The sequence below is a fragment of the Poecilia reticulata genome, linkage group LG16, assembly GCF_000633615.1.
Source record: "Poecilia reticulata strain Guanapo linkage group LG16, Guppy_female_1.0+MT, whole genome shotgun sequence".
NCBI lineage: Eukaryota > Metazoa > Chordata > Actinopteri > Cyprinodontiformes > Poeciliidae > Poecilia > Poecilia reticulata.
Window position 1 is genome coordinate 20,773,653 of NC_024346.1, and position 22,106 is coordinate 20,795,758.

The window sequence follows — 22,106 nt, forward strand, 5'->3', positions numbered from 1 at the left end:
TATATATATATACACACACACACACTTTTTTTTTTAACTGTAAATTTAAAATGTGCATTGAAATAAAACGACCAAAATAAGCCACTCTTACCATGGTCTCCAGACCCTGACCCAGAGCCAGATCCATCATCTTCACCGTCTTCATCGTCTATGGGGACGTCACCTGATCCCGGTTCCTCTATGTAAAGGTCATCTGCTTGGGAAGCAGTTGACTGGGACAGGACAAGGAGCTGGAAGATAGAAGATAAACAGTACAGTAATTTAAGGGGGGGGAGACATACAAAGAAAGACAAAAAAGGAAACGAGAGACACTGATGCACATAAATTCACACTTTCAGAAATCCACCCACTAATTGAAACCATGTGAAAACCTCTGCAGATCTAGAGTAAGACAATACCCCTCGTAACCAGTGATGTATGCAGGCCAAATATGTTGGAAGTGTGCACTGCTGTCTGTGAGAGAAACCATGGTGTGAGCTGCAGCCATTCTATTGTATGAATAGTTGGCCTAAGCTGGATTTCTGCTCATTTCATGTGTCATGAATGTAATTTGTGATACTCCCCAGAGCCAGACAGCTGAGAACAAAGTGTTTTCAAGAGGAGTGGGAGAGAGAGAGCAGCTTCAAAGACAGCAGACAAAACAGACAAAGTGCATACACACGTTAAAAAGGTTACTGCTGTTGCTCTGGATACCCTCCTAGCAACCCGGCGCTACACGAATGTGACGTGCTGAAAACCATTGAGAAACTACACGCAAAGAACCCAGTCAGCGAGGAGCTGAGGCAACGAACACACCAGGCAGGCAAAATGGAAAACGACTGAAATGTTAAAAAAAAAAAAAAGTGAAGGAGAGAGAGGAATCACACAGTTGGTGTTAAGACAGAAAGACACACACAGACATGGATGAATATGGCCCTTTGAGACTTCAGCTATGTCTGGTATGTATACTATGCTTCCACTAACACAGGTGCTGAGAGAGTTAGAGAGGAGAAAGCCTGAAGAAAGGAAAGGGAGAGAGCGGAAGAAGAGAGACAGAACAAGTCATTTGTCTGACAAAACAGGTGCTGAAGACAAGGTGTGAGATAAGGTGACCGATTCAGTTTTACTACGACTACTGTTTACGACTCAAAGTTAGCATTACAAAGAGATCATCAGCATCAGCTTTAGGGAGAAAATCAAACACGCGGTTGAAAAAACTCACCACAAAGGTAAATTTCTATCATATGCTCTTGCTTAAGGTGTTCAATGGACCAAGTTTACAAAACAATGAACTCCTGTTTCTGCCCTTATTAGCTGTGGCTCAGATCTCTTGCAGACAAATGACTCAGTCGAGGTAAAACCGAAGCAAACCAAATGTGCTCACACTGTGGCAACAGAGAACATTTCCACCCATTTCTAAAGGCAGCAGAAGAGGCTAATGCACAACATGGCTAAACAACAGAAGAGGCTTCTGTTTTTAGCCAACAATTACAAATCCAGATGATAAAAACTTATGAGCAAAGAGGACTGAACTTTTTTTATCTTATTCCAACAGATACTGCCAACAATTAGACCAAATGGCTTTAAATTCGGAGTCTGCGCTGATGAAGAAAGATAGTTGTTATCTTTAAACTGCTTGGGATTCACCTCCAGGCTCCAAATGAGACCAGACATCAGTTGTTTAAACTGATGTCTGTTGCAAAGCGAAAAGAGCAGGTCACGCCCACCTCTACAACGGCCTCCGCACGGCCCTTGGGATTTTTCCACATTTACTCACGGGACAACTTCAAAGTGTCTCGTTGAGATCTGAAGTAATAGATAAACAAGAAGTGGCGCAGAAAGGTGAAATGAAAGAAAGACAATTTGCTTTTCTTTTTTTTTTTTTTTTCCCCAAACAAAAATCTGAAAAGCGTGCATTTGCACTCCGCCCTACTCAGTCACTACTTTATAGAACCAATTACAGCTGCAAGTCTTTTAACATACGTCTCCACAACAAAACACGGTTGTTCCCCTTTTTTTTCCTAATGTAAATTCATTCAGGCTCATACTGATGGGATATAGAGGTTCATAACAGCAAGTTTCCAAATCTTGCCACAGCCTCCCAAAGGCATTCGAGGCTAGAATTAACTGGGCAATACCAACACATTAATTGGTTTAAATCAAAACCATTTAATCACAAATCTAGCTGTAGGGACACTCTTCTGCTTGAGGGTGGATCCCCACTCCTTTTTCAGCATTGCAACACAATTTCTTTTCTAGGATTTTTTTTTTCCTGAAAAGCATGCCCACACCACTGTGCGTCACATTGAAGTTTCGTGACAAAAAAGCTGATTAAGTTCTTAGATTATTAAGAATGTGTCTGCATACATTCTTAATAGCAGTGACTTTGCTGCATCAATGAAAAGGCCTTCTAAGAGCGCAATAAGTTTGGATTTAATCTAGGCTTTAGTGAATTAGCAGCTAAAGTTGGGAACGTCATGATTCATCATCAAAAGAAAAAAAAGGAAGATAATCGTCGGTTAGTTGCAACTGATATAGAAAAAAAAAGGGATAAAACTTATGTATGAAAAGTTAATTTTCATACAATCATAACATCCCTCCTTGCTTATTGCTTTTTTCTATTAATTGAACAAAAAATAAATAAATCGTTGAAACACAAAAGCCAAAATGTAACAAACGAGCTCAATACGCTGAGCTTTCCTCGCTAGAGATAGGTTGTGTGTCAGAGTTTACTGGTAGATGTGACACAAAGGTCAAACATCTGGAAAACACACATATGCAGCATACGTAGCATATACACTGGTGTGGTTTCCTAAAGCTTTATCAAACCGAAGACAGTTTACTGGAAACAGCTGGAGCGGGGCAGTGCAGCTATTTAAACATTCAGTGGGGGTGAGTGTGTTAGAAGAGTGTGTTATAAAATTTAGCAGCCCCCTCCCATCGTGTGTTTCTGGGGATGATATGTAAATATTTCTCCTGGGAGATGGGAGCCAGTGAGTGGAGACAAGCGAGAGATTGTGTAACAGGCCAAAGCACACAGGAGAGTCTGTCATCGTCATCGAGATACCTGCTTTACACAATGCTGTGTAAAGAGGGCGCATGTTTGATCAAGGCAACAAAGAACAGAATGTTTGACCACCTCAACATCAAGCCTGCGTCTTTTTAACAGCTTCAAAGGTGTCAGAAATAAACAAATCTGAGCTTTTTTTTTGTTGTAGCTCAGCAGGCCTTCGTGATCTTTAAACTTTACAGTGCCGTTTCCAGACATCTAACTGTGACATTATCTGTCGCTAAGGGGTTCAGCATGGAGATAACAACAGAGTAACACTGTAATGCAAGGGTCCTCGTCCACACAGTGGGAAAAATCATTAGAATGTTTTCGCTACGGGAAGAAAGGAGGAAGACAGATCCTCAAAAAAACAAAAAAAAAAACAACTAAAACAGCTTAACTTAAACAGTCTGACCCAATAAACTTTGGTTTACTGTGTCGGACCTGGAGTGGTTGTTTTATCTCTGTTCGACAATGCCGTGACTCACACCGTTAAAACCTGAAACTGCAGCGACGCTGCACATCGCCACAAGCGATACCAGCCTACTTTTATTTACATTTCATTATGTCTGATTTTACTGCGCAGTGGAAGAGTAATTTCACAGCCACATGTGCGTTTTGAGAGCCAGGCTTTTAAAGCGCCATAAAAAGACTCATTAAAACCAGTGTGACAATGTGTCACTGTCTTTCTCCTTCCTTGTGTGGTTCGGCGGAAAACTGCGTGTGCGCCACGCAGTAACGTGCCTGCCTGGACAAGCCCAGAGGGACTCGCTGTGAGTCATCCATCCAGAAAATGACACAACTACCGGCCCACATGCTGGCATGGACCAAACGCCCGCTTTGACGTTCTGCTTTCAGAGGAGAGCAGCGTTACCGGCTGACAAAGCACTCGCTCTTTAGCCAACTCAAGGAGAAGGATAGTTTGGAAAGATATATATATATAGATATACACACACACACACACAAATATGATGCAACCCATCACACCCAGCAATTTAGGCCTGGAGTCTGTATTAGAGACATGAAGTAAGGAGGAATCTGAGCGGAATGGTGAAATAAGTATCAGCCACCATTCTGGGAAGATAATGTTTCTGTTGCCTGAGCAAAAAAAAAGAAGAAAGAAATACAATTAGAGATACTTTTTTGGGTGGGGGGAGAATACAAGGTTTTCATTGACTTGAGAACCTTGTATTCTTTTAGATTTTCAATGGGTTTTGGTTTCCCGAGAACTGTAACAAATGATAGAGAAAAGAAATTCTTTACTGGAGGTAGGAAGTTAGTTCCCATTTATGCATCGATTCATATGACTCCCAAAACCCACTTGATTAAAATGAAGCTAAAATGCGTCAACGTTCACCTGGTTCCAGGTGATTTGGTTTTTCACCTGGAACCAGAAATAAACATAAAAAACAGGTGTTTTTATTATTATTATTTTTGGTTTTAAAATACGTAATAATATAGATAAATATAGATACATTTTCATTTTTGGTTTAATTCTCTTTTGTATTCTTCTACAAAGAATCACTAATAAAGAAAAACTGAAAGCTTGTTCATTTTCTGACATAAATTTTCCAAGCAAAATATATGCTTAAACTAGTCCCTCCATTATGTTGCATGTTTTTTTGTTGTTGTTGTTTTTATGATTCTTGCAATCTAAAATTACAGATTTTGTGGCACCTTTTTGAAAGGTTTGTGGTCGAATTTGAAAATTTCTTAAGGTTTTATTTATGTCATATTTATGTCTTACAAAAAGCTAACATGGCTTTTCCCTTCTCTCTTTCTCATCAAGTTAAATAAATCCATGACATATAGGGTAGAGGTGTACTCATTTTGACTTCATTTTAGATATGTTCTCAGATTTATGTGCCTTTCTGGGCCTATGATGGAAAAAAATATATACTTCTCTTTGCCAATGGATTTGTTTTTACGATGCAAAGCTATACTCGCATTGTAAATTTCACCACAGAAAAAAGAAATAGCCCTTTACAACAATTTATTTGGACAGCGTTACGTTCATTTTGAAATAGAACTTTTGTTATGTCGTTTTTATTACTGGTTTCCAATAAAAATATTTAAAAAATCAAAACACACAGAAAAAATAAATCAAAGTGCATGCAGTTGGCTTGCGTGATTATAGAGTGAGAACAGTGGGGAGCCTCAATAATTTTTTCCTTAATTCAATAAACCACTTTGATTTTTCTGTATTTGAGATACAGTTCAACATTACGGGGGTCAAGGCTGATGCCCAGTGATTGATTGGTGCATCTATATTTGCAAAACATTTAAACAGAACTTCAATAACTGGATGGGAGAACAAACTGGAGTTGAGACTACCTGAGGTTTCACAAATCAACGAGCCTGGGGTCTTACGATCCTCTTCAAAAATGAGACTCCATTAAAAATAAAAGTACAATGTGTATTCATGTGTATGAATGCATATATAGTTTTTTTTTTTTTGTTTTCCCCCACGGCTACTTTGTGACATGGTAAGCTCAAGAAGTTTGGCAGCCACTGATCTACAGATTTGGAACAAACAAAACGAAAATCCAAACAGTATATCCACAACTCTAAGTCTTGCTCCCCACCCCTCATTTAGCAGAATGGTCTCAAGTTTCAACTCCCTTTCTTTCACAACATACAGTCCATAAATCTTAAAGAATCGTTTTCTGGAGTCTGTGGCTCTCACTCTGGATTTGTTTTTTAAGTCAAGCCTTGTAAACAGGTTATTATTTTTAACACCTAACACAACAAACAGCTGCGTTTTATCCTGTTATCTCCAAGAAAATTTCACTCTGGACCGGGCACAGATGTAAAAGAATCCTGGCCAAATATTGATATTTCTCTTCAGATTTAATTTTTGTTTTTAATCTAATCTGTGTATTAAACCCGAAGCCCAGGTTAAATGGGAGTTCAAGTCTCAAGCTTTTGGTTTAAATGTCAAAGCTTTTGAGCCAGAGGCAGAGGCTAGCCAGACTTGTGAACTTGACACCAGCTGGTGGAAAGCTTGAACTTGGCTATAATCCACAACATGATTATCAGCCAACATCTGTGTTAGAAACTTGCATTTTTCACATTACAGCTTGATAATGTCATCCATGTTTACGTTTAACTTAATTATTTGTGGCACACTTTTGATTTAAAAAAAAAAAATCTAAACATGATATTCTATAAAATAAACAAAGACAATGGCAAAACAACTTCGAACAACATGAAAATACACTTTTGAGAAGATCTGGAAAATGTTGATAATTCTTCAGGAGGAACGTTAAACGAAAAACAACAAACCATCTGAACAAAAACAAACGTTATGGGAGTTTTCCAAACGCATTTTAACGGCTGGAAAGTAGCTAAACTGGTCGTAAAATGACAACAAAACATTAAGTTTGTCATTAACTATGTGAGCGAACCCACTGTGAAAGCAGAACCCAAAATAAAAGCTCGTTACCTTGTCGCTGATAAACCCAGTCGACAGCGCGACGAGGAAGAAAAGCCACAGATTCTTCATCTTGACGACCAAACAACGGGAAAAAAAAATTGTACAAGGAAAAAAAAACTTTACAATTAAAACCACAAACCGAAAATATATAAATAGTTAAGGTAACTGATAAGAAAATAGAACTGTTCAAAATTTTCGTGATGGTTCGATGAAAGCGTAAAAAGTTTGCTTAAATCTCAGATCCGTCGGGAACAACTCCCCAGCTCGGTGTGAAAGCAAAGTTCCACTGTGGAGATGTTTAGACTGGCTATGCAGCGTGGCTGCGCAATGACGTCAGCGCGGCGTGACGTTCATTCATGAAGGTGATGGGTTGGCTGCGGGGAACAGAGAGGAGGGTTTGTTATTCTGAGATTGGTTGACGTGACAACGCGTTTATTTTTGTGGTATTTTAAAATACGTCTTTTCTACGTCGCCTCAATTGTATTGTCTTTATTTTCATAAGTAAAGTAATGCGAGCTTTTTTGCAATCGTTTAAGTAATTACCTGTTTACTTGTTTAATCGGGACCCATAAACGTTACCTGTTTATGTGTCCCGATTGTTTTAATAAAGAATGAAACAACCCAACTGTTTGAGGAAAAACATCTATAAAGACATGTTTGATAAAAATAAATAAATAAATAAATAAATCTCACTGAGCCTCTTACAGCAAAAACAGAAAATTCACAGAACAATCATAAGTCAGGCTGGTTTGTGACATTGTGTTGCAACTCAGATATGGAGCAAGGCGGTACGGTCTCTGCTTCCAGCTTGTGCCCTCTAGTGAAGAATGATAGTTAAAACAGAAAATATTCTAGAAATGAAAAATGCGAAAAAAAGAGCCCCTTTGGCTTTGTCGCAGATTTCCGAACTGATAGGTATTAATAATGTAATTTCTCGTCTGTGTTGATTTTTGAGCTATTTCAGCCTACTTCATCCAAGTGAAACATTTTAATCTCAGATAATTGTTTAACAAGGGAACAATTACATAATAATAGGAAGGTTGAATAGATCTAATCATTTGAAAACTTTGTGTACTTACTCAGGTTATCTTTGATATTGATATGTTTAATACAAAACTTTATATTTTTAACCAAAAAGCTAAACCAAAACGGCAAACAATTCCCTCAATTACTGTAAGCCAAGTAAAACAAACCATTAAGACATTAGCCTCTGATGCATTAAGTTACTAATCGGATTTAGTTTGTCAAAATCAAGAATTTAACATAAAAAATACTTGAACTGAAATCCCAAATACCTAGTACAGCTAAACTTTTTTATTCAGACCTTCTTAATGGTGTAAATAATGCTTTTTAATAAGTATATTTATGACTTAGTTACTTAAAGTCCCTATGTTTGGTGTTAAATAAATAAATCACACTAAATGTTGACAAAACCTACAAAAATCAGTGCCAATTTCATAGGTTTGAAAAGCAAAAACAGTGAGGCAGTAATACTTTTTTGCAGAGCGGCTTGCAATCAAGAATAGTATGTTTTACTGTTTTAATAGATTAGATCTTCAGAAAAAAAACCCTACTAACTATAGTTTAAGAACTTTCATTCTGAAGGGTTCAAATACCTGCGATTTTCATCATCAGTCGCCGAATTACCTTGTTCAGTAAGAGGTAATTTTCTTCCCCAATAATTCCAATTTGTGGTTCGCGTTTCAGGTTTAAAGTGATAAAACCTCCTAATTAAAAGGGATTTGCATGTTTTCACTGATATTTCACCATTAAAATTCTGAATAGGATTAGTGATAGAACAAAGTCAATAGCAGCATGAAGTCTTAAAGCATTTCATATAAATACTGCGATCATTTTTTCAACACAGGACAAACTAGTTAGACAGCACGGCCATTATTTAATTCGGAAATGACACGGACCAGTTGTTATGCATCAGTTAATTTTAATGACACATGTTGGCAACCACAGAACATACCAGATTATCAACTCATAACATTACTCTTTTCCAAAGCAGTGCGTGCCACACTGAATTTAATTTAAACTCTGGTTTAAATTCATGGCCATTCTTTATGCAAAGTTGGAGGCTGACCTTTACCTTTAAACACCTTAAAATTTCACATTAGAATAAATATACATCTGCTCTTGAAAAAGCCACTTTTTAAAGTACCGCTCCTTTAATGGTTTGGATGGTCATCTGTCTCAGGTCAGGATCTGCCACTCACCTTTCAGGGCTTTAACACCAGAAACAACAAAGCGATTTTCCGTAACTTTACTCTGAATAAAACAGGTTGTGAACATATTCATTTGGAGGTCTGAAATAGCCAAATGATACAATAAAAACACAGAATAGTGTGGACACAGCCTCGACTGCTACTAGTACCACAAAAAAGGGCACACAAAGGTGAGACTCATGGTGTCTTATAGGCATGGTGATAGGATCGTCTTCACAGCTGCAGGCTCTGGTCTGTTTTTTTTCCTAAGTTGAAACCAGGACTTCATCTCACTCCAGGCTTAGTATCTTGCGGTTTTAAATTTCTTTTCCAAATGGAAGGAAACTGTGTCAGAAACAAAACACAAATTAGCCATTACAACACAGTAACTTATAGGAGTTCAGACAGATATTCACATGCAGTATGTACAAATATACACAACAGTGTAACTGTACACTTTGACATGTTAAAACCAGGATCTTCAATGTATTTTGCTAGGTTTTTATTTGCTAGACTAACACAAAATTGTTTTTAAAATAAAGTAAATCTGATACCCCTAAATAAAATCCAGTGCAACTAACTGCCAACAGAAGTCTTGTAATTAGTTAATAGAGCCCACATGTATTGAATTGAAGTTGGATGGAGATAGAGGGCTGGAGGGAAATACAAAATAATACTCCTCTTTTTAGACTTAAATTTGTAAAACAGAATGTAGAAAAATAACAATATTAGATGAAATATGCCATAATTATTGCTTTGTAATAGTCTACCTCATTATAATCCAATAAAATACTCTGGAGAATGTGCTTGCGGCATGACAAAACGTTTAAACGTACAACAATGTGGTGTAGTGGAACTGCAGAGTTTGGATTACCAGTGATGGAGTTGAGGGATGTAGATGCCGTCCTAGAAACGATAAGAGGCGTCTCCATATTAACCCGCTGCCCAAAAACATGAAGCCTGTTACCAGCCAGAAAGCACGAGGGTCCTGTGATGAAAAAAGATAGGCAGACACATAACAGATAAACAAACAATTTGAACCAGAAGGCATGATTAACAGGAGAATGACTTACATCTTCAAAGGCTGTCGTTAAATTCATTCCAAAAGCCACCCCGATGAGCCCAAACAAGGTCAGGGAGAAGGAACCCATAGTCAGCTGCAGATTCAGACGCATCATCACATTACGATGGCTGCAGCAGGAAAGATATAGTTACATGCATAGTTATGTTACGTGAACTGTAAATATTTTCACAATTTTTCTGGAGAATCAAAGAAAGAATGACAAAAAGGACGGAACAGCAGTTTCCAACAAGACCCTGACTGCTTACTGTGCCAACATGTCACTTTCTCCGGACATGGTTGTACATATAACGTTTTGAAATAATGTCCAATCAGGGCATGTACCTGTCCAGATTGATAAAGATGACACTCTCTGAGTCGTCTATTAGTCCCTTGAGTTCTCTGGTCTTGTTGGCGAGCTCCTCGGCCTGTGTGCAGTGAAGAGATTATGATCTGAACGCACGGTCATGGCCAAAACCGAAAACATCCTCTGTTTAATTAGGTTTCCTGTTTCAGAACAAACCAGAAATCATCTGGTCCGCCCTGAAAATTAAAGATAAGTGGATAAAATCCTAGATGAAAGCAGTAACTGAGATACATTGTGTCATTAACATGGAGTCGAGGTCTGAGCTCCGTTTTCCACAGAGCAACATCATCATTCTTTTTGTCTTCCGGGATTCATTTGTTGATTAGGATCTTTTGTCTTAGTTTCTCTTTGTCGAATCGTCTCACTCAAGAACATTTTACTGAACAGAACGAGTTACTGACAGGTCCAGCCCAAACCATCGTCCCTCCACTGCAGATCTCAAAAACTATAAAAAAATTGTTTTTGCCAACAGGCTGTGTTTCGCTTAAATCGAATATAGTTCTGTAGATTATAGACGCTTCTTAAATTTGGAGTTGTCTGTTTAAGTGACATTCTTCTAAGCATCACCTGAATCAGAGACAGCATTCAAAAGCAAAATCGCAGCTTCTGGAAGCAACCTTAAAAAGAGACATATTTGAGTGATTACAGTACTGATTAATTGACAAGTGATAAGAGCCCAACTGCTTGGAAATGTCATTTTAATCCTGTCCAGACTGCTGGGATATATTAATGAACACCTAAATCCTTCAGATGAGGGGAGTTGAACTCATTCTTGAGGGCTTACAACTCCATACATGAATCTGAATAGTCAGACACAGCGGGCGGGGCGGGGGGGGGGTTCACAAGTTAATTAGTCTCAGGTTGTGAGTTGTAGTTACTCATAAAATATCCTCATCACTGAGAAAAGTCGTCCACGTAGTTGAGAACTACTAAACAAAAAAGATTTTGAGCAGCTTGGAAGACAAATCCAATTTGTCAGCAAAATGTACATTTCATTTGTCATTATTTGGCAACGCAAAAAGTGCTGCATGTTTTCTCACTACAGCTGACCCTCCCACAAGTGCAGCTGGTGCACACTCATCTTGAACTGTCATAGATGTAGTGCGACTGGTGATCTATGAATCATTCACTACAGATATTGATTATTGGATGTAGCCTGCAGGTACTGAGTTGTGACATCTTATACACTTTATTCATGGCACCTGGCATCAGTTTAATTTTTGAAGCTGAGCCTCTCCATATGTGTCTCTATGGTGACACATCCAGCTCAGCATTATTTAGCACTTTTCAGAATAAATTACTTTTCTTTCTTAAATATAAATTTATCAAAAACAAGTTATACATGTCTATCAATTGTTAATTGTTTTTATTGATAAGCGATTACCCCTCTGTGTTTTGCCTTTTGTTTAAAAGTAAATAAATCAAAATTTTAGTCCAGTTTTAACATTTATTATTAATGTTAAAAAGTCAAGTCAAGTCAAAGTTTATTTATGTAGCGCATTTACAACAGCCTCAGCTGACCAAAGTGCTTCCCAACAAACACAACATCACAGGTGGATAAATAATAAAACAGAAATAAAATTACATTAAAAAAAAAAGCACAACTACCTGCATGTAGTAATTCTCGAGTAAAAGCTCCATCTCTTCACAGTGGTCGATACCCAAATTGCTCTCCTCACTAAAAGGCAGAAACAAACATACATACGTTTATCATTTAAGCATAAAAAAACATTTAAGGTGCAGCAAAATGAACCTCAGAGAGAAAGAAAATAATGCAATGACATATATTGTTATTGCATTAAAATGTACTTTTATTTTTCCAGTATCTATTATATTCACCGCTAACAAAAATTAAAAAATTGTGGCGTCTGAATGTATTTAACCTTCTTTACGGCGACAATTTCCTTCAGTCACATAATCAGTGAATATAGTCAAGTTCAGTTTAGTATGGCAAAACTATAAACAGTGCTCAGGGTATCAGCAGGTTTCAGCAAGTCAGATTTAAGACTTTTAAAGATCTTTTTTAAAGCCAGCGTGAATAAAATTCAAGACTGAAAAAACAATAAGTGTAGGGGATAATTGGGGATCCTGCTGGCTTGTATGGGCAAGGAACATACATACATGAGGGAGTGGCAAAAACAAATATCATCCAGTCAGTTGGTGATATATGCACTTACACAAGATAGATGTAAGCTAGTAGCTAGTTACCATCCGCCTTGAGTCACAGAAAGCAAAAATAGAAAAATAAAATGGTATCCTTTTCCTATGTCTTTTGTCAGTCTATCAAAAATAAAATAACATCCAATTAAATAGACTTGCTACCTGATGTTGTGTGAAAAGAGTGAAAAGCCAACTTTGACCGTTTGCGATTGATCAAAGTGTTTTTTTTTTGTTTGCACAGAAACTACTTAACCAATGTCCTTGTAGAACTCTCAGAAATTGATTTCAGCATTTAGAAACACAAATGATATTACACGGGAACATACAAAATCCTTGGATCTGTCCATTTGGTGAGACACAATTGCTCAATCATCGCATCCTCGTCCAGGATTTTCAGCAAGGACTCCTTGAAAACTTTAATGTCTGTTTCCAACTCCGACAAGCTGCCAGACAGAAGATAACAAGTCAAGTTAAAACATGAAGTGTCTCAAGGTTTTGGGTCCAAATCTGCTGTCTGATTGCGCTCTTTTACCTCTTGCTGTTCTGCAGCAGGAAATGCAGCTTACTTCTATCCGCAGAAACGATTTTAGGATCCACAAGCGACTCCAGGGTGTCCAGTATGCTCGGTTCGACATCGTTCAGCCAAGTTTGCAACTTGTTTACCTGTTGACACAGATTTATGAGGACACGCGCACAAACACACGGTTCCTGTTATTTCGAATGAGAGCGTAAACTGTGCGGAACCTTGTGCTGCAGGATGGCCTCCAGTGCTCTAAACTCAAAAGGCAGAGAGTGCGTCTGCGATGCTAGCTGAGGGGCGAGCTCCAGGACCAGCCAGCGTTCCAGACTCAAACCACGATAGTCCAGCACCAAAAGCGACTCTTGGGTCAGGATAACTTTCAAAGACTGAAAAGATAATATTTTGAACAAATTAAAACTCACAATGTTATTACATAAGACGCAGACGCTTTTTTTTGTTTTGTTTTTTAAAAGCGATTTTATCTGTATGTTGTGGATGTGTTGTAGTCTGGCCACATATGTATTTTAAAGTCTGTCCTTTCAAGACTTAACTCTGATCTGTAAATATTTGCAGCGAGCAGCCAGATCGATAAAATCTTACTGATCCTCTACAGGTCAGCGTTTAGGGCTGGGGATGTTTGCGGGCAGCAAATCGGTGTATCACGCTCTGCAGAAGTAGATCTGACAACTCTGATAAAGCACAGAGGGCTGTCAACACATCAGGTAAAGAACAAGGCGTTGTATCACAACTTTTGTTTCTTTTATCTATATTAAGCTTGCAGTTGAAAGGTTATTATCCAATAATTTCCCTTGGCTGCAGGATGGTTGTGAAGTTGCTGTTCCTTTGGCTGTTGTTCTGTCTGAGCTGGGCCCAGGAACAAAGGTGTCTGCAGTCCGCCTCGAGCTGCGATGAGTGCATCCAGGCCGGCTGTGCTTGGTGCAACTCCCCTCAAGCTCACATTCGTTGTGCGACAACAGAAAAGCTGCGGAGCACTGGCTGTCATGGGAGACACATTTATAACCCTTCTGGCAGCATCCAGGTGGTAAAAAATGATAGTGGGTAAGCATCCTAACTTATACAATAACCATAAGTAACTTTAATTGGGTTAAATGTTAATGGGTGCCCAGGTAGTAGCAACAATGACTTCCTTTTGTAACTTTCCACTTGCACATTATAATAGTTTTCATGTTATTATGCACTGACAAAACTTATTAGGAAGAGCAATATAAGCTGGAATAAACAAAGCCACAGGCTTTATGTTGGTTAAAAAAAAAAACGTATGGGAAAAATTGTGAATGTTTGTAGGATTTCTGCAGTCTAAAATATCTACATTTACCTTTTAGAGTTCTTTAACTTTAATGTATACTGCTCAAAAAAATAAAAGGGAACACTTCAGTGTTCACTTAAATGTTAAAGTGTTCCCTTTATTTTTTTGAGCAGTGTATTTTATTTAGATGTGTGATGAATCAACAAAGCGTAGCTACAGAAGATGGAAAGTAAAAATAAAATTCTAAACGGTGTGGTGTGAATTTGCATTTGTCCCACTTTTTGCTGGTTGCTCTTAGTGTTTGTCGCTACCAGTTTTTCCACATCTAGACATTAAAATTATTCCATATTTTTCTATGCAAAACAGCTCAAGCTCAGTCAGACTGAATGCTTGCTGCAAATTCTCTGTGGTATTTAGTTCTGAACTGTGACTGGGCCATCCTACCGTACCACTATGGTTTGATCTGAACATTCCCAATGCAGCTCTCTGTCTTTTTGCAGATTCAAACATGAATATTTTTCGTGCAAGATTGTCTTCTATTTAGCTCCGTTCATCCTCTAATCAACTGGTCAACTTTTCATTCCCTGCTGAAAATAAGACACTGCCACCACCATGTGCCACCAGGGCCATATTACATTCAGAAAGACGTACACTTTCCCAGAACACAGTTGTGGATGTGGGTCAAAGGTTTTGCTTTGGTCTCATCTGACTATTGGAGGCCTTCACAGAAGTACATATCCTGAGATTACACACGCGTGGACTCTTGGACTTCTGAAGGCAATTGGTTATACTATATTTATTTAAGAGTATCAGACTGTATGACAGTAAATACAAAGGGATACCACATTTTTCAGGTTTCATCTTGAACAACATTTTGAAAGGATCATTTTTCAACCAAGAATAACAGTATGACTACTTCCAGAAGGCGCCTTTTACGATCTGACAAATGATATCCTGCAGGGCTGACCCAGCAGATGCCGAACCTTTGCTCCTACAGCCCCAGGAGGTCTCCCTCCACCTGAGGCCAGGAGTTAGGGAGTCCTTTCCGCTCACCATCTCCAAAGCAACAGACCACCCTACACCAGAGCCGATTATGAACCTCAGCAACGTGCCAGCTGGAGTTCAGGTCACTTTCAGCAGCATAACCAAAGGAAACCCACAGCTCTTACAGGTCAGAAAGGTAATGCAGGATAATGTGCTGAGGACAGTTTAACTATATTCATAGCAATTTTTCAATGTAGGTGAGTGTGGAAGCTGCCCAGTGTCCCAGGAAGAGTGGAGCCTCAAACCAGAACAGAACTGGACCCTGGTCCATTCTTATCACACCCAGAGGGTTTTCAGTGAGCCTCAAGCTAGAGATAACATTGCTCTGTAAGCTGTCAGAAAGGATCTCTGCTTATAACCTGGTAAAAAAAAAAAAGTTTTGTTACTGAATTCATTCTGCTTCCCACAGGTGAGTGTAACTGCACTGGAAGCCATGAGGAAAACAGCCCTGCCTGCAGCCACCATGGGACTGTGGTCTGTGGCCAGTGTGAGTGCTATGTGCCTTATTTTGGGAAACAATGCCAGATGAATGGCGACTTCATCTCACCACAATATGAAGATTTGTGCCGCATGGGCCCAAACGCCCCAGTCTGCAGTGGCAGGGGCATCTGTGTAGAGGGTTTCTGTGAGTGCAACAGGCGGGCAGATCCAAATGAGATGTACAGCGGACGATACTGTGAATGCAGCAACTTTGACTGTCCACACCATAACAACAGGTATAGAACCACAAGGGAAAAAAAAATCAATCAATACATTGCTCAACCTTTTGCCTACAGGATGGCGCTGGGTTATCTCCTATAACATTTTCCAAGGTTGGAGCATACAGAGGGAGCCAGGGGGTTTACTATTGCTCTTTGAACAGTCTCTCTAGATCACAGGTGTCAAACTCCAGTCCTCAAGGGCCACTGTCCTGCAGTTTTTAGATGTGCCACAGGTACAAAACAATGGAATGAAATGGCTTAATTACCTCCTCCTTGTGTAGATAAGTTCTCCAGAGTCTTGCTAATGACCTAATGATTCTATACAGGTGATTCTATGCAGGTGTGCTGCTATATCTGCAGCCTGAAGCTTAAAGGCTTCAGGCTGCTATAGCTGTGCTTAAACAGCTCAGTTTAAACAGCTCAGTTTAAGCACAGTGGCTTAAACTGAGCTGTGTTTTTACATGTAAAAGTAGCAAAAAGGTTGTAGGAGTTTTTTCTCTTATCATGGCATGTCATCTTAAGAGTTTCTACAACAAAAATAATAGTAATTGTACAAGGGAGGAAAGAATGGTCGTCCTTTTCCCCTTAATTTTCTACAAACACAGAAAAGGTCTCATCAGAAAATCATTCTTTCTGTTACTGTGTGATGGTCTTCATTGTTCTAAAGCTCAACAGAAGAAATTAAGTTGTGGTACTTTTAATTAGCTATAAAATAAACTAATTTTATTCGGTAGACATATAAAACAACTTGAAAGCTGATCCATTCTTTATAAGGTCATGAAGGTTTTGCAGCTCTAGTCACATTGAGGGATAAATGGCTCTTTAACAAGCTGTTTTCTGGCCACAGACTACATTGCATCAAGTTGAGTAGTGGATTTCTCTCCATTTCTCACCATGAGATGATTTTAAAGTTTGTTTTGTTTTTACACATCTTTGCCAGGCCTGAAAGTAAACGTGGCTGCCACTGTAATTTTAGAACCGATGCCAAAAACACTGACGTCGAAACATTTCTATTTACCAGACTCTGCGGAGGCAATGGGAGGTGTGCGTGTGGGAGGTGCGTGTGTAACAGTGAGTGGATCGGCAGTGCCTGCAACTGCTCCACGGAAACCGCTTCCTGTATGGCCAAAAACCAAATGCTGTGCAACGGCAGAGGGGTGTGTGAATGCGGAAAGTGTCATTGTATGCCTCCGCATGTCGGTGCGACCTGTGAGGAATGCCCTGATTGCGTGGACGTTTGTCAGGATCATGCTGCGTGTATGGAGTGCCGAGCGTTTCGAACCGGAGCAAAAAAGGACACGTGAGAACAGATATTTATCTTAAACCACCTGAATGGTATGAAACGTTTTGTGTGAACCGCTGTATAGAAGAGTAGAACCAGTTTCTTATTGAGATGTTAGTTTGGATCATATTCAAATAACTTGAATCTGTTTTTTTTCCCCCCAGCTGTGACAGACGGTGTGCCCACCTCAATGTTGAAATTGTTGAGACAAAAGATGAGCTTCAGGGAAAACTCTGTAAAATGAGGACAGCTGAGGACCTTTGCTACTTCTTCTTCTCAATACTGCCCTCTAGTGGACAGTTTGCTGTTGCTCGAGCTAAAGAGTGCTGAAATAAGGAAGAGAACGTACGCCCATTCGTATGATGATGCAGTTGTTTCTGGTGCTGAGGCTGGTGCTGTGTTGGAAGCGAAGGTCTCTGGCCTGAAGCTGAAGCTCCTGGCAAAGTTCTGTCTTCTTCTTTTCTGGAAAATAAAAAGGCATCACAGGAGAAATGTCTGTTATCAACATTTTATGCCTTTTAGCAACATTTTTATGCTTCGTAAACTGTCTCACATTTTGGGATTTTGCATGGAGATGAACACAGTAGAGCAAATGAGTAAAAATAAGGGTTTGTGTGGTTACATTTAATATAAAGTAATATGAAGTGTGCAAATGCAAATAGGCTCAAATAAACTAAAATCTAGTTTCTTATAAAACATTGTAAGAAACTGGTTATTTTATAAAGAGAGTATGGAGCAGATCTACCCAAATAAGACCAATATTTGAGATTTTTTACCAGCTCTGAAAATGAAATACATCATCGTCATTGTGAAGCACAATGATGGCAGCATTATGCTGTCACAACTGACTGAAACGTACAGCCAAAGCTACAATAGAAATGTTTCTACCAAAGAGTATTCATGTCTTTGAATGAAAATGTAGAACCTGCAGCTCCCAGGAGTTCTCCAAGTAATCTGACTGAGCTATAGCTCTTTTGTAAAGGAGAATGTCCAAAAACACTGTAATGACAGGTGGCTCTATAAGGTGTTGACTAGTTTTCCTTCCAACTTACAACTATGCACTACTTTGTGTTGATCTATCACACAATAAAGCATGTAGAAGTTTGTGGTAATGAAACACACACAAAAAAGTTCAGGGGTACGAATGATTTGTGTTTCTGGCTTAAAAAGTGCATACAGCTGGTATATTTAAATGAGGGATGAATGATACAAATCTATGAACCAATCATCAGTCTTCGTTGAAAAGATTTTCTAACACTTACCAAATGATGTCACATTTCCCTCCAGATCAAACTTCATCTGTTAAATAAATGGGACATAAAACTTATTAATGACATTCAGCAGCCTGGATGCAAACAGACCTTCAAGTCCATTTCACCACTGAACTTAAGAAACTTCAAGGTCTTCTGAAAGTCCAATATCTATAAAATCCAATAGTATGAGAGTTTTGTTTTAAGCGTCATAATATCAAGTTTACCAGTGAAACATAAGCAACAGCAGTGATACCAGTTACACAACTCTTCGGAGTAGGCCTGTCGTGATAAACGATAAATCAATTAATCGCACAATAAATTAAACCCATCGACCTCATTTTAATTATCAGCTCTATCATCTCTTCCTGCCTTTTTTTCTTTCTATCGATGACACTGAATGAAAAAAGGCTCACCTCCGGTGCTCTCCACTGACCCTCCCTTCCTCATTTCCTTAGTGTATTGTTCAGTGCACACTACACGAGTTGTCGGCCGACTGTCGGTCCATTTTCAAAGCCTGAGAGACACATTAGCCGACAGAAATTCTAGGTATAACGGTTCGATCGGGTTCGTCGTGCCGTGTGGTGTCCAGCCACATGGGCACAAAATAATGGAAAAGTCCAGTTAACTCATTTTAAAAACTTACCGGGTTTATCAACTGCGGTAGCAATTTGGCTCCCCCTCCTCTCCTTGTCATTTCTATATTCTTTGCACGAAATGTTGAATAAATATTAATGTTTCCACAAATCATCTCCGATGTCCACTGGACTTCGTGTTCCACCGTGTCAGCTGTTTGGGATTCCCCTCGTAATTTCCCTTCAGAAAGCACGGAGGAGAATCTGCACTTTCTGATTGGCTACCTGTCACAATTAGCTTTAAGCTCCCAGTCGGGGAAAACCCCTGATTTAGATCGGAGAGGCCACGACGATCTACCGTAACACTACAGGACACTACAGGATGATCGGTTACGAAATCACGAGCGACAATCTTAGATCGACCAACGTTCTAAGATTTTCGTAAAGGGAAAATAGGGACAAAAAATCGTGTAGTGTGAACTACTGCATTAGGTAGTTGGATGTGCTCATCTTTATTTAAATCTAGTGATTACTGAAGGGCAATATAGTATACAGACTTCATAATCTGCACTCTTTTGGTTGAATGCAGTATTTATTTCCACTTTGGCTTTATGTTGTTTAGTCTTTATTCAAGTACGTTTTTTGTTAATGGAGACTGAGAATCCATTTTAATTTTGTTTTTGGTTGTTTTGTTTGTTTAGTTCATCAGTTCCAGTGTTATGTGTTCTTTTGAAAATAAAGTGTGTCTATCTATGGCAGGAAATAGCATGCATTATTACATCCTTTCAATTAAATCAGTGTCAAAAGGTCTTGAAACAATATTATTGTTTATCGCAATAATTTTTTAGACAATTAATTGTCCAGCAAAATTTGTTATCGTGACAGGCCTACTTCGGAGTCGATTATCTCACCACATTGAAAGTCGGAGACACAGTGGACAGAGGGGCATCGGTCACTCGGCTGCGCACAGCGGACACTGGTAAAAGAAAAGCAAAACACAACTACACTTTAAAGACAACACTTTTTTCATTCTTTGGCTATAAATATGCTGATGTCTTTTCAATCATGGCAGTAACAAAATATGACCTTTGACAAACAGAATCTAAATAGCATCACATTTTTTCATATCAGTCCATACCTTCAAAACAAAGAAGAATTCAACATTTTTCTTTACTGACTAAAATGTTGAAATACTGGCGACATATTGGGTGCTGGTCATTTCATAAAGGAGTTTTCTGTCACAGGACATCCTGGACCCACCATGAATCAGTTCATACTCACTTTGATAACTTTAAAATGGTTTTATAGTCAACTTAAAGTCTGCTGTATATATGTGGTTATGACTCTCCAATAAATTACTGTTAAACTAGTAACCAGCAAGTGCCTACAGGTAAATATGAGAATCAGAATTTTAATAAATGTAAAAATAGGTTACAATACAATATCCCATATTACTACATATACAGATTTTATGATTATCAATCTCCACAAAACATCAAAGTACATAACTAACAAGATAAAATAAATTGATTATGCTATGGTTATGAACATGGGCATAAAATACCATACTAACAGGTGTAAAAAGGCAACAGCTGGGTAAAAAACAGGGGTAGAATCTGGTGAAGAGGTAAAGTGACCCAGAGCAAATAATTCACTGACAAACGATTGTGAAGCTTTGTCTTTTCATCATTCTTATCTGCAGCTCTACCTTCAACTAAACAGTTTGGGTTATGTAATCCAAAAGCAAACGCAAAGCTAATTGCATGGATATGTGTGGAATACTTGTTGTGGTTAATAACGTCACATTTTCCCAGTAGTGTTGACAATAAATAGGAAAAGTTGTCAGTACCAGTCTGTCACAAAGACCCAATTGTTTCCATCTCTTCAGTTGTATCCATAAAAACCCCAAACATAACACAGTTTGGCAGACACATGGTATGCTAGCTACAATGAGGTAATTCCTGAAGAGCTACAAGTTGAAAACCAGCCATATATGAGATGAAAAACTTTGAATTTATTTATGTTTTTCTCAAATACATAACCATCAGACAGTAGTCGTCTGTTGTGAATAGTTTCATAAAGCCTGACACTTTTTCTGTTTGTCCACGTGTAGCTCACTTTTCTTTTATTTTCAACTCAAAATAAAGCTGGAAACCTGAATGGTCAAAAGGTAAGAAAGCAAATTAAATTCAAAAAAAAAATCTAAGATCTACAAAGCAAAACATGTTTTTAAGCTAATACCAGCTATAAGACACCTTAGACATAACAAAGGTGTCTCAGTTACCTGTAAATAAAGTGACTTAAGCTAATCTGTGCAAATCTTACCGGGCCAGGCCGCTCCTCCTCGCTGCAGGATGTCCTTCGTGAGCCCAGTAGACTGACACCTCCTGTGGAGACTTCTTAATAACACTGGCCTCTGATAACACGTGGAATTACAGCCAATACCCCCGTAGCTCCTGCTGAGCAAGCCCGCCTTTCTACTACCAGCTTGCCTCAGCTGGTGTGTGACTGTGGGTCCATTGAAGAGGAACAGAGTTTCACTCCCACCAAATAGTGAGCAGAAGGAGCTGAAAACTCGTTTTCTAACACATGACATCCTGGAAGAGTTCATGCAGCCAGCAAACAGTAGCAGTCGGTGCAACTTTACCTCCATCACAACCAAACACAGACTGAAGAAGTCTGAAAAATGTTACTGGCGAAATACACACAGGGCAGCATCAGCCTCCATAAAAAAAGAGTAATGAAAATACTTGAGTCATCTCCTGAGTTGTCCAAACTTGTATAAGCCTACAGGCTCGCGGGCAGCAACAAGAGAGGAAAGTCGTAGCAATAACATTAGATTAAACTCAGTTAATGTACTTTTCAGCAGTCTCTCTGTACCTGTTGAACTGGTTAACCTTTCTCTCAATGTTTTCACAATGTGCTCTGGACTTCCGCTTGTACCTGCTAACTCTTCGTATGTACCTTTTGTCCGTTCGGAGAAAAAACAAAACCTCCAGGAAGATAAGCTGGACACATGCCGTTAACTATCGACTCTCCTGACTGAAAACGTAAGGCTGCTTCTCCGAGAAAACAACCCCTCCTCCAAGCTAGCAGGACCGGAGGACAGGAGCAAGAGCACCCTCCACAACATGCTCCACAATGCACCGCGGAGTGAATTGTGATGCAAAGATCGTCTCTGCTGAAGACAATCACTCTGTAGTCAC

The 22,106-nt window shown here is 39.0% G+C and overlaps 3 protein-coding genes across 4 annotated transcripts in view; 1 reads left to right on the top strand and 2 right to left on the bottom strand.

Annotated features, from left to right (window-relative positions):
* LOC103478412 (syndecan-2-like) overlaps positions 1 to 6,762 on the bottom strand; it is an 11,664-nt gene extending 4,902 nt beyond the window's left edge. The window contains exons 1-2 of the mRNA XM_008432262.2: positions 6,474 to 6,762; positions 92 to 230 (exon numbers count right to left, since the gene is read on the bottom strand). Of these exons, the coding sequence (XP_008430484.1) occupies positions 92 to 230; positions 6,474 to 6,533 (199 nt within the window). The 5' untranslated portion in view covers positions 6,534 to 6,762. The remainder of the gene's footprint in view (positions 1 to 91; positions 231 to 6,473) is intronic.
* Positions 6,763 to 8,389: 1,627 nt separating this feature from the next.
* mrs2 (magnesium transporter MRS2) lies at positions 8,390 to 22,065 on the bottom strand. The gene is made up of 12 exons (XM_008432261.2): positions 21,226 to 22,065; positions 19,812 to 19,876; positions 18,338 to 18,374; positions 17,425 to 17,537; positions 13,006 to 13,167; positions 12,794 to 12,924; positions 12,588 to 12,704; positions 11,710 to 11,779; positions 10,080 to 10,162; positions 9,748 to 9,865; positions 9,549 to 9,662; positions 8,390 to 9,019 (listed from the first exon to the last, which is right to left on the bottom strand). Exons 1-12 carry the CDS (start codon positions 21,551 to 21,553, stop codon positions 8,960 to 8,962), a joined length of 1,398 nt encoding a protein of 465 aa, XP_008430483.1. The 5' UTR covers positions 21,554 to 22,065; the 3' UTR covers positions 8,390 to 8,959.
* Positions 13,193 to 17,563, top strand: LOC103478410 (integrin beta-1-like). 2 transcript variants are annotated; one of them, XM_008432260.2, is made up of 7 exons: positions 13,193 to 13,503; positions 13,601 to 13,840; positions 15,009 to 15,219; positions 15,290 to 15,419; positions 15,502 to 15,808; positions 16,815 to 17,128; positions 17,240 to 17,330. In XM_008432260.2, exons 2-6 carry the CDS (start codon positions 13,602 to 13,604, stop codon positions 17,095 to 17,097), a joined length of 1,170 nt encoding a protein of 389 aa, XP_008430482.1. In that variant the 5' UTR covers positions 13,193 to 13,503; position 13,601; the 3' UTR covers positions 17,098 to 17,128; positions 17,240 to 17,330. The 2 variants fall into 2 exon arrangements, with proteins under 2 accessions (XP_008430482.1, XP_008430481.1); XM_008432259.2 differs by having other exon boundaries at positions 13,194 to 13,503; positions 16,815 to 17,093; positions 17,240 to 17,563.
* Positions 22,066 to 22,106: the final 41 nt, after the last annotated feature.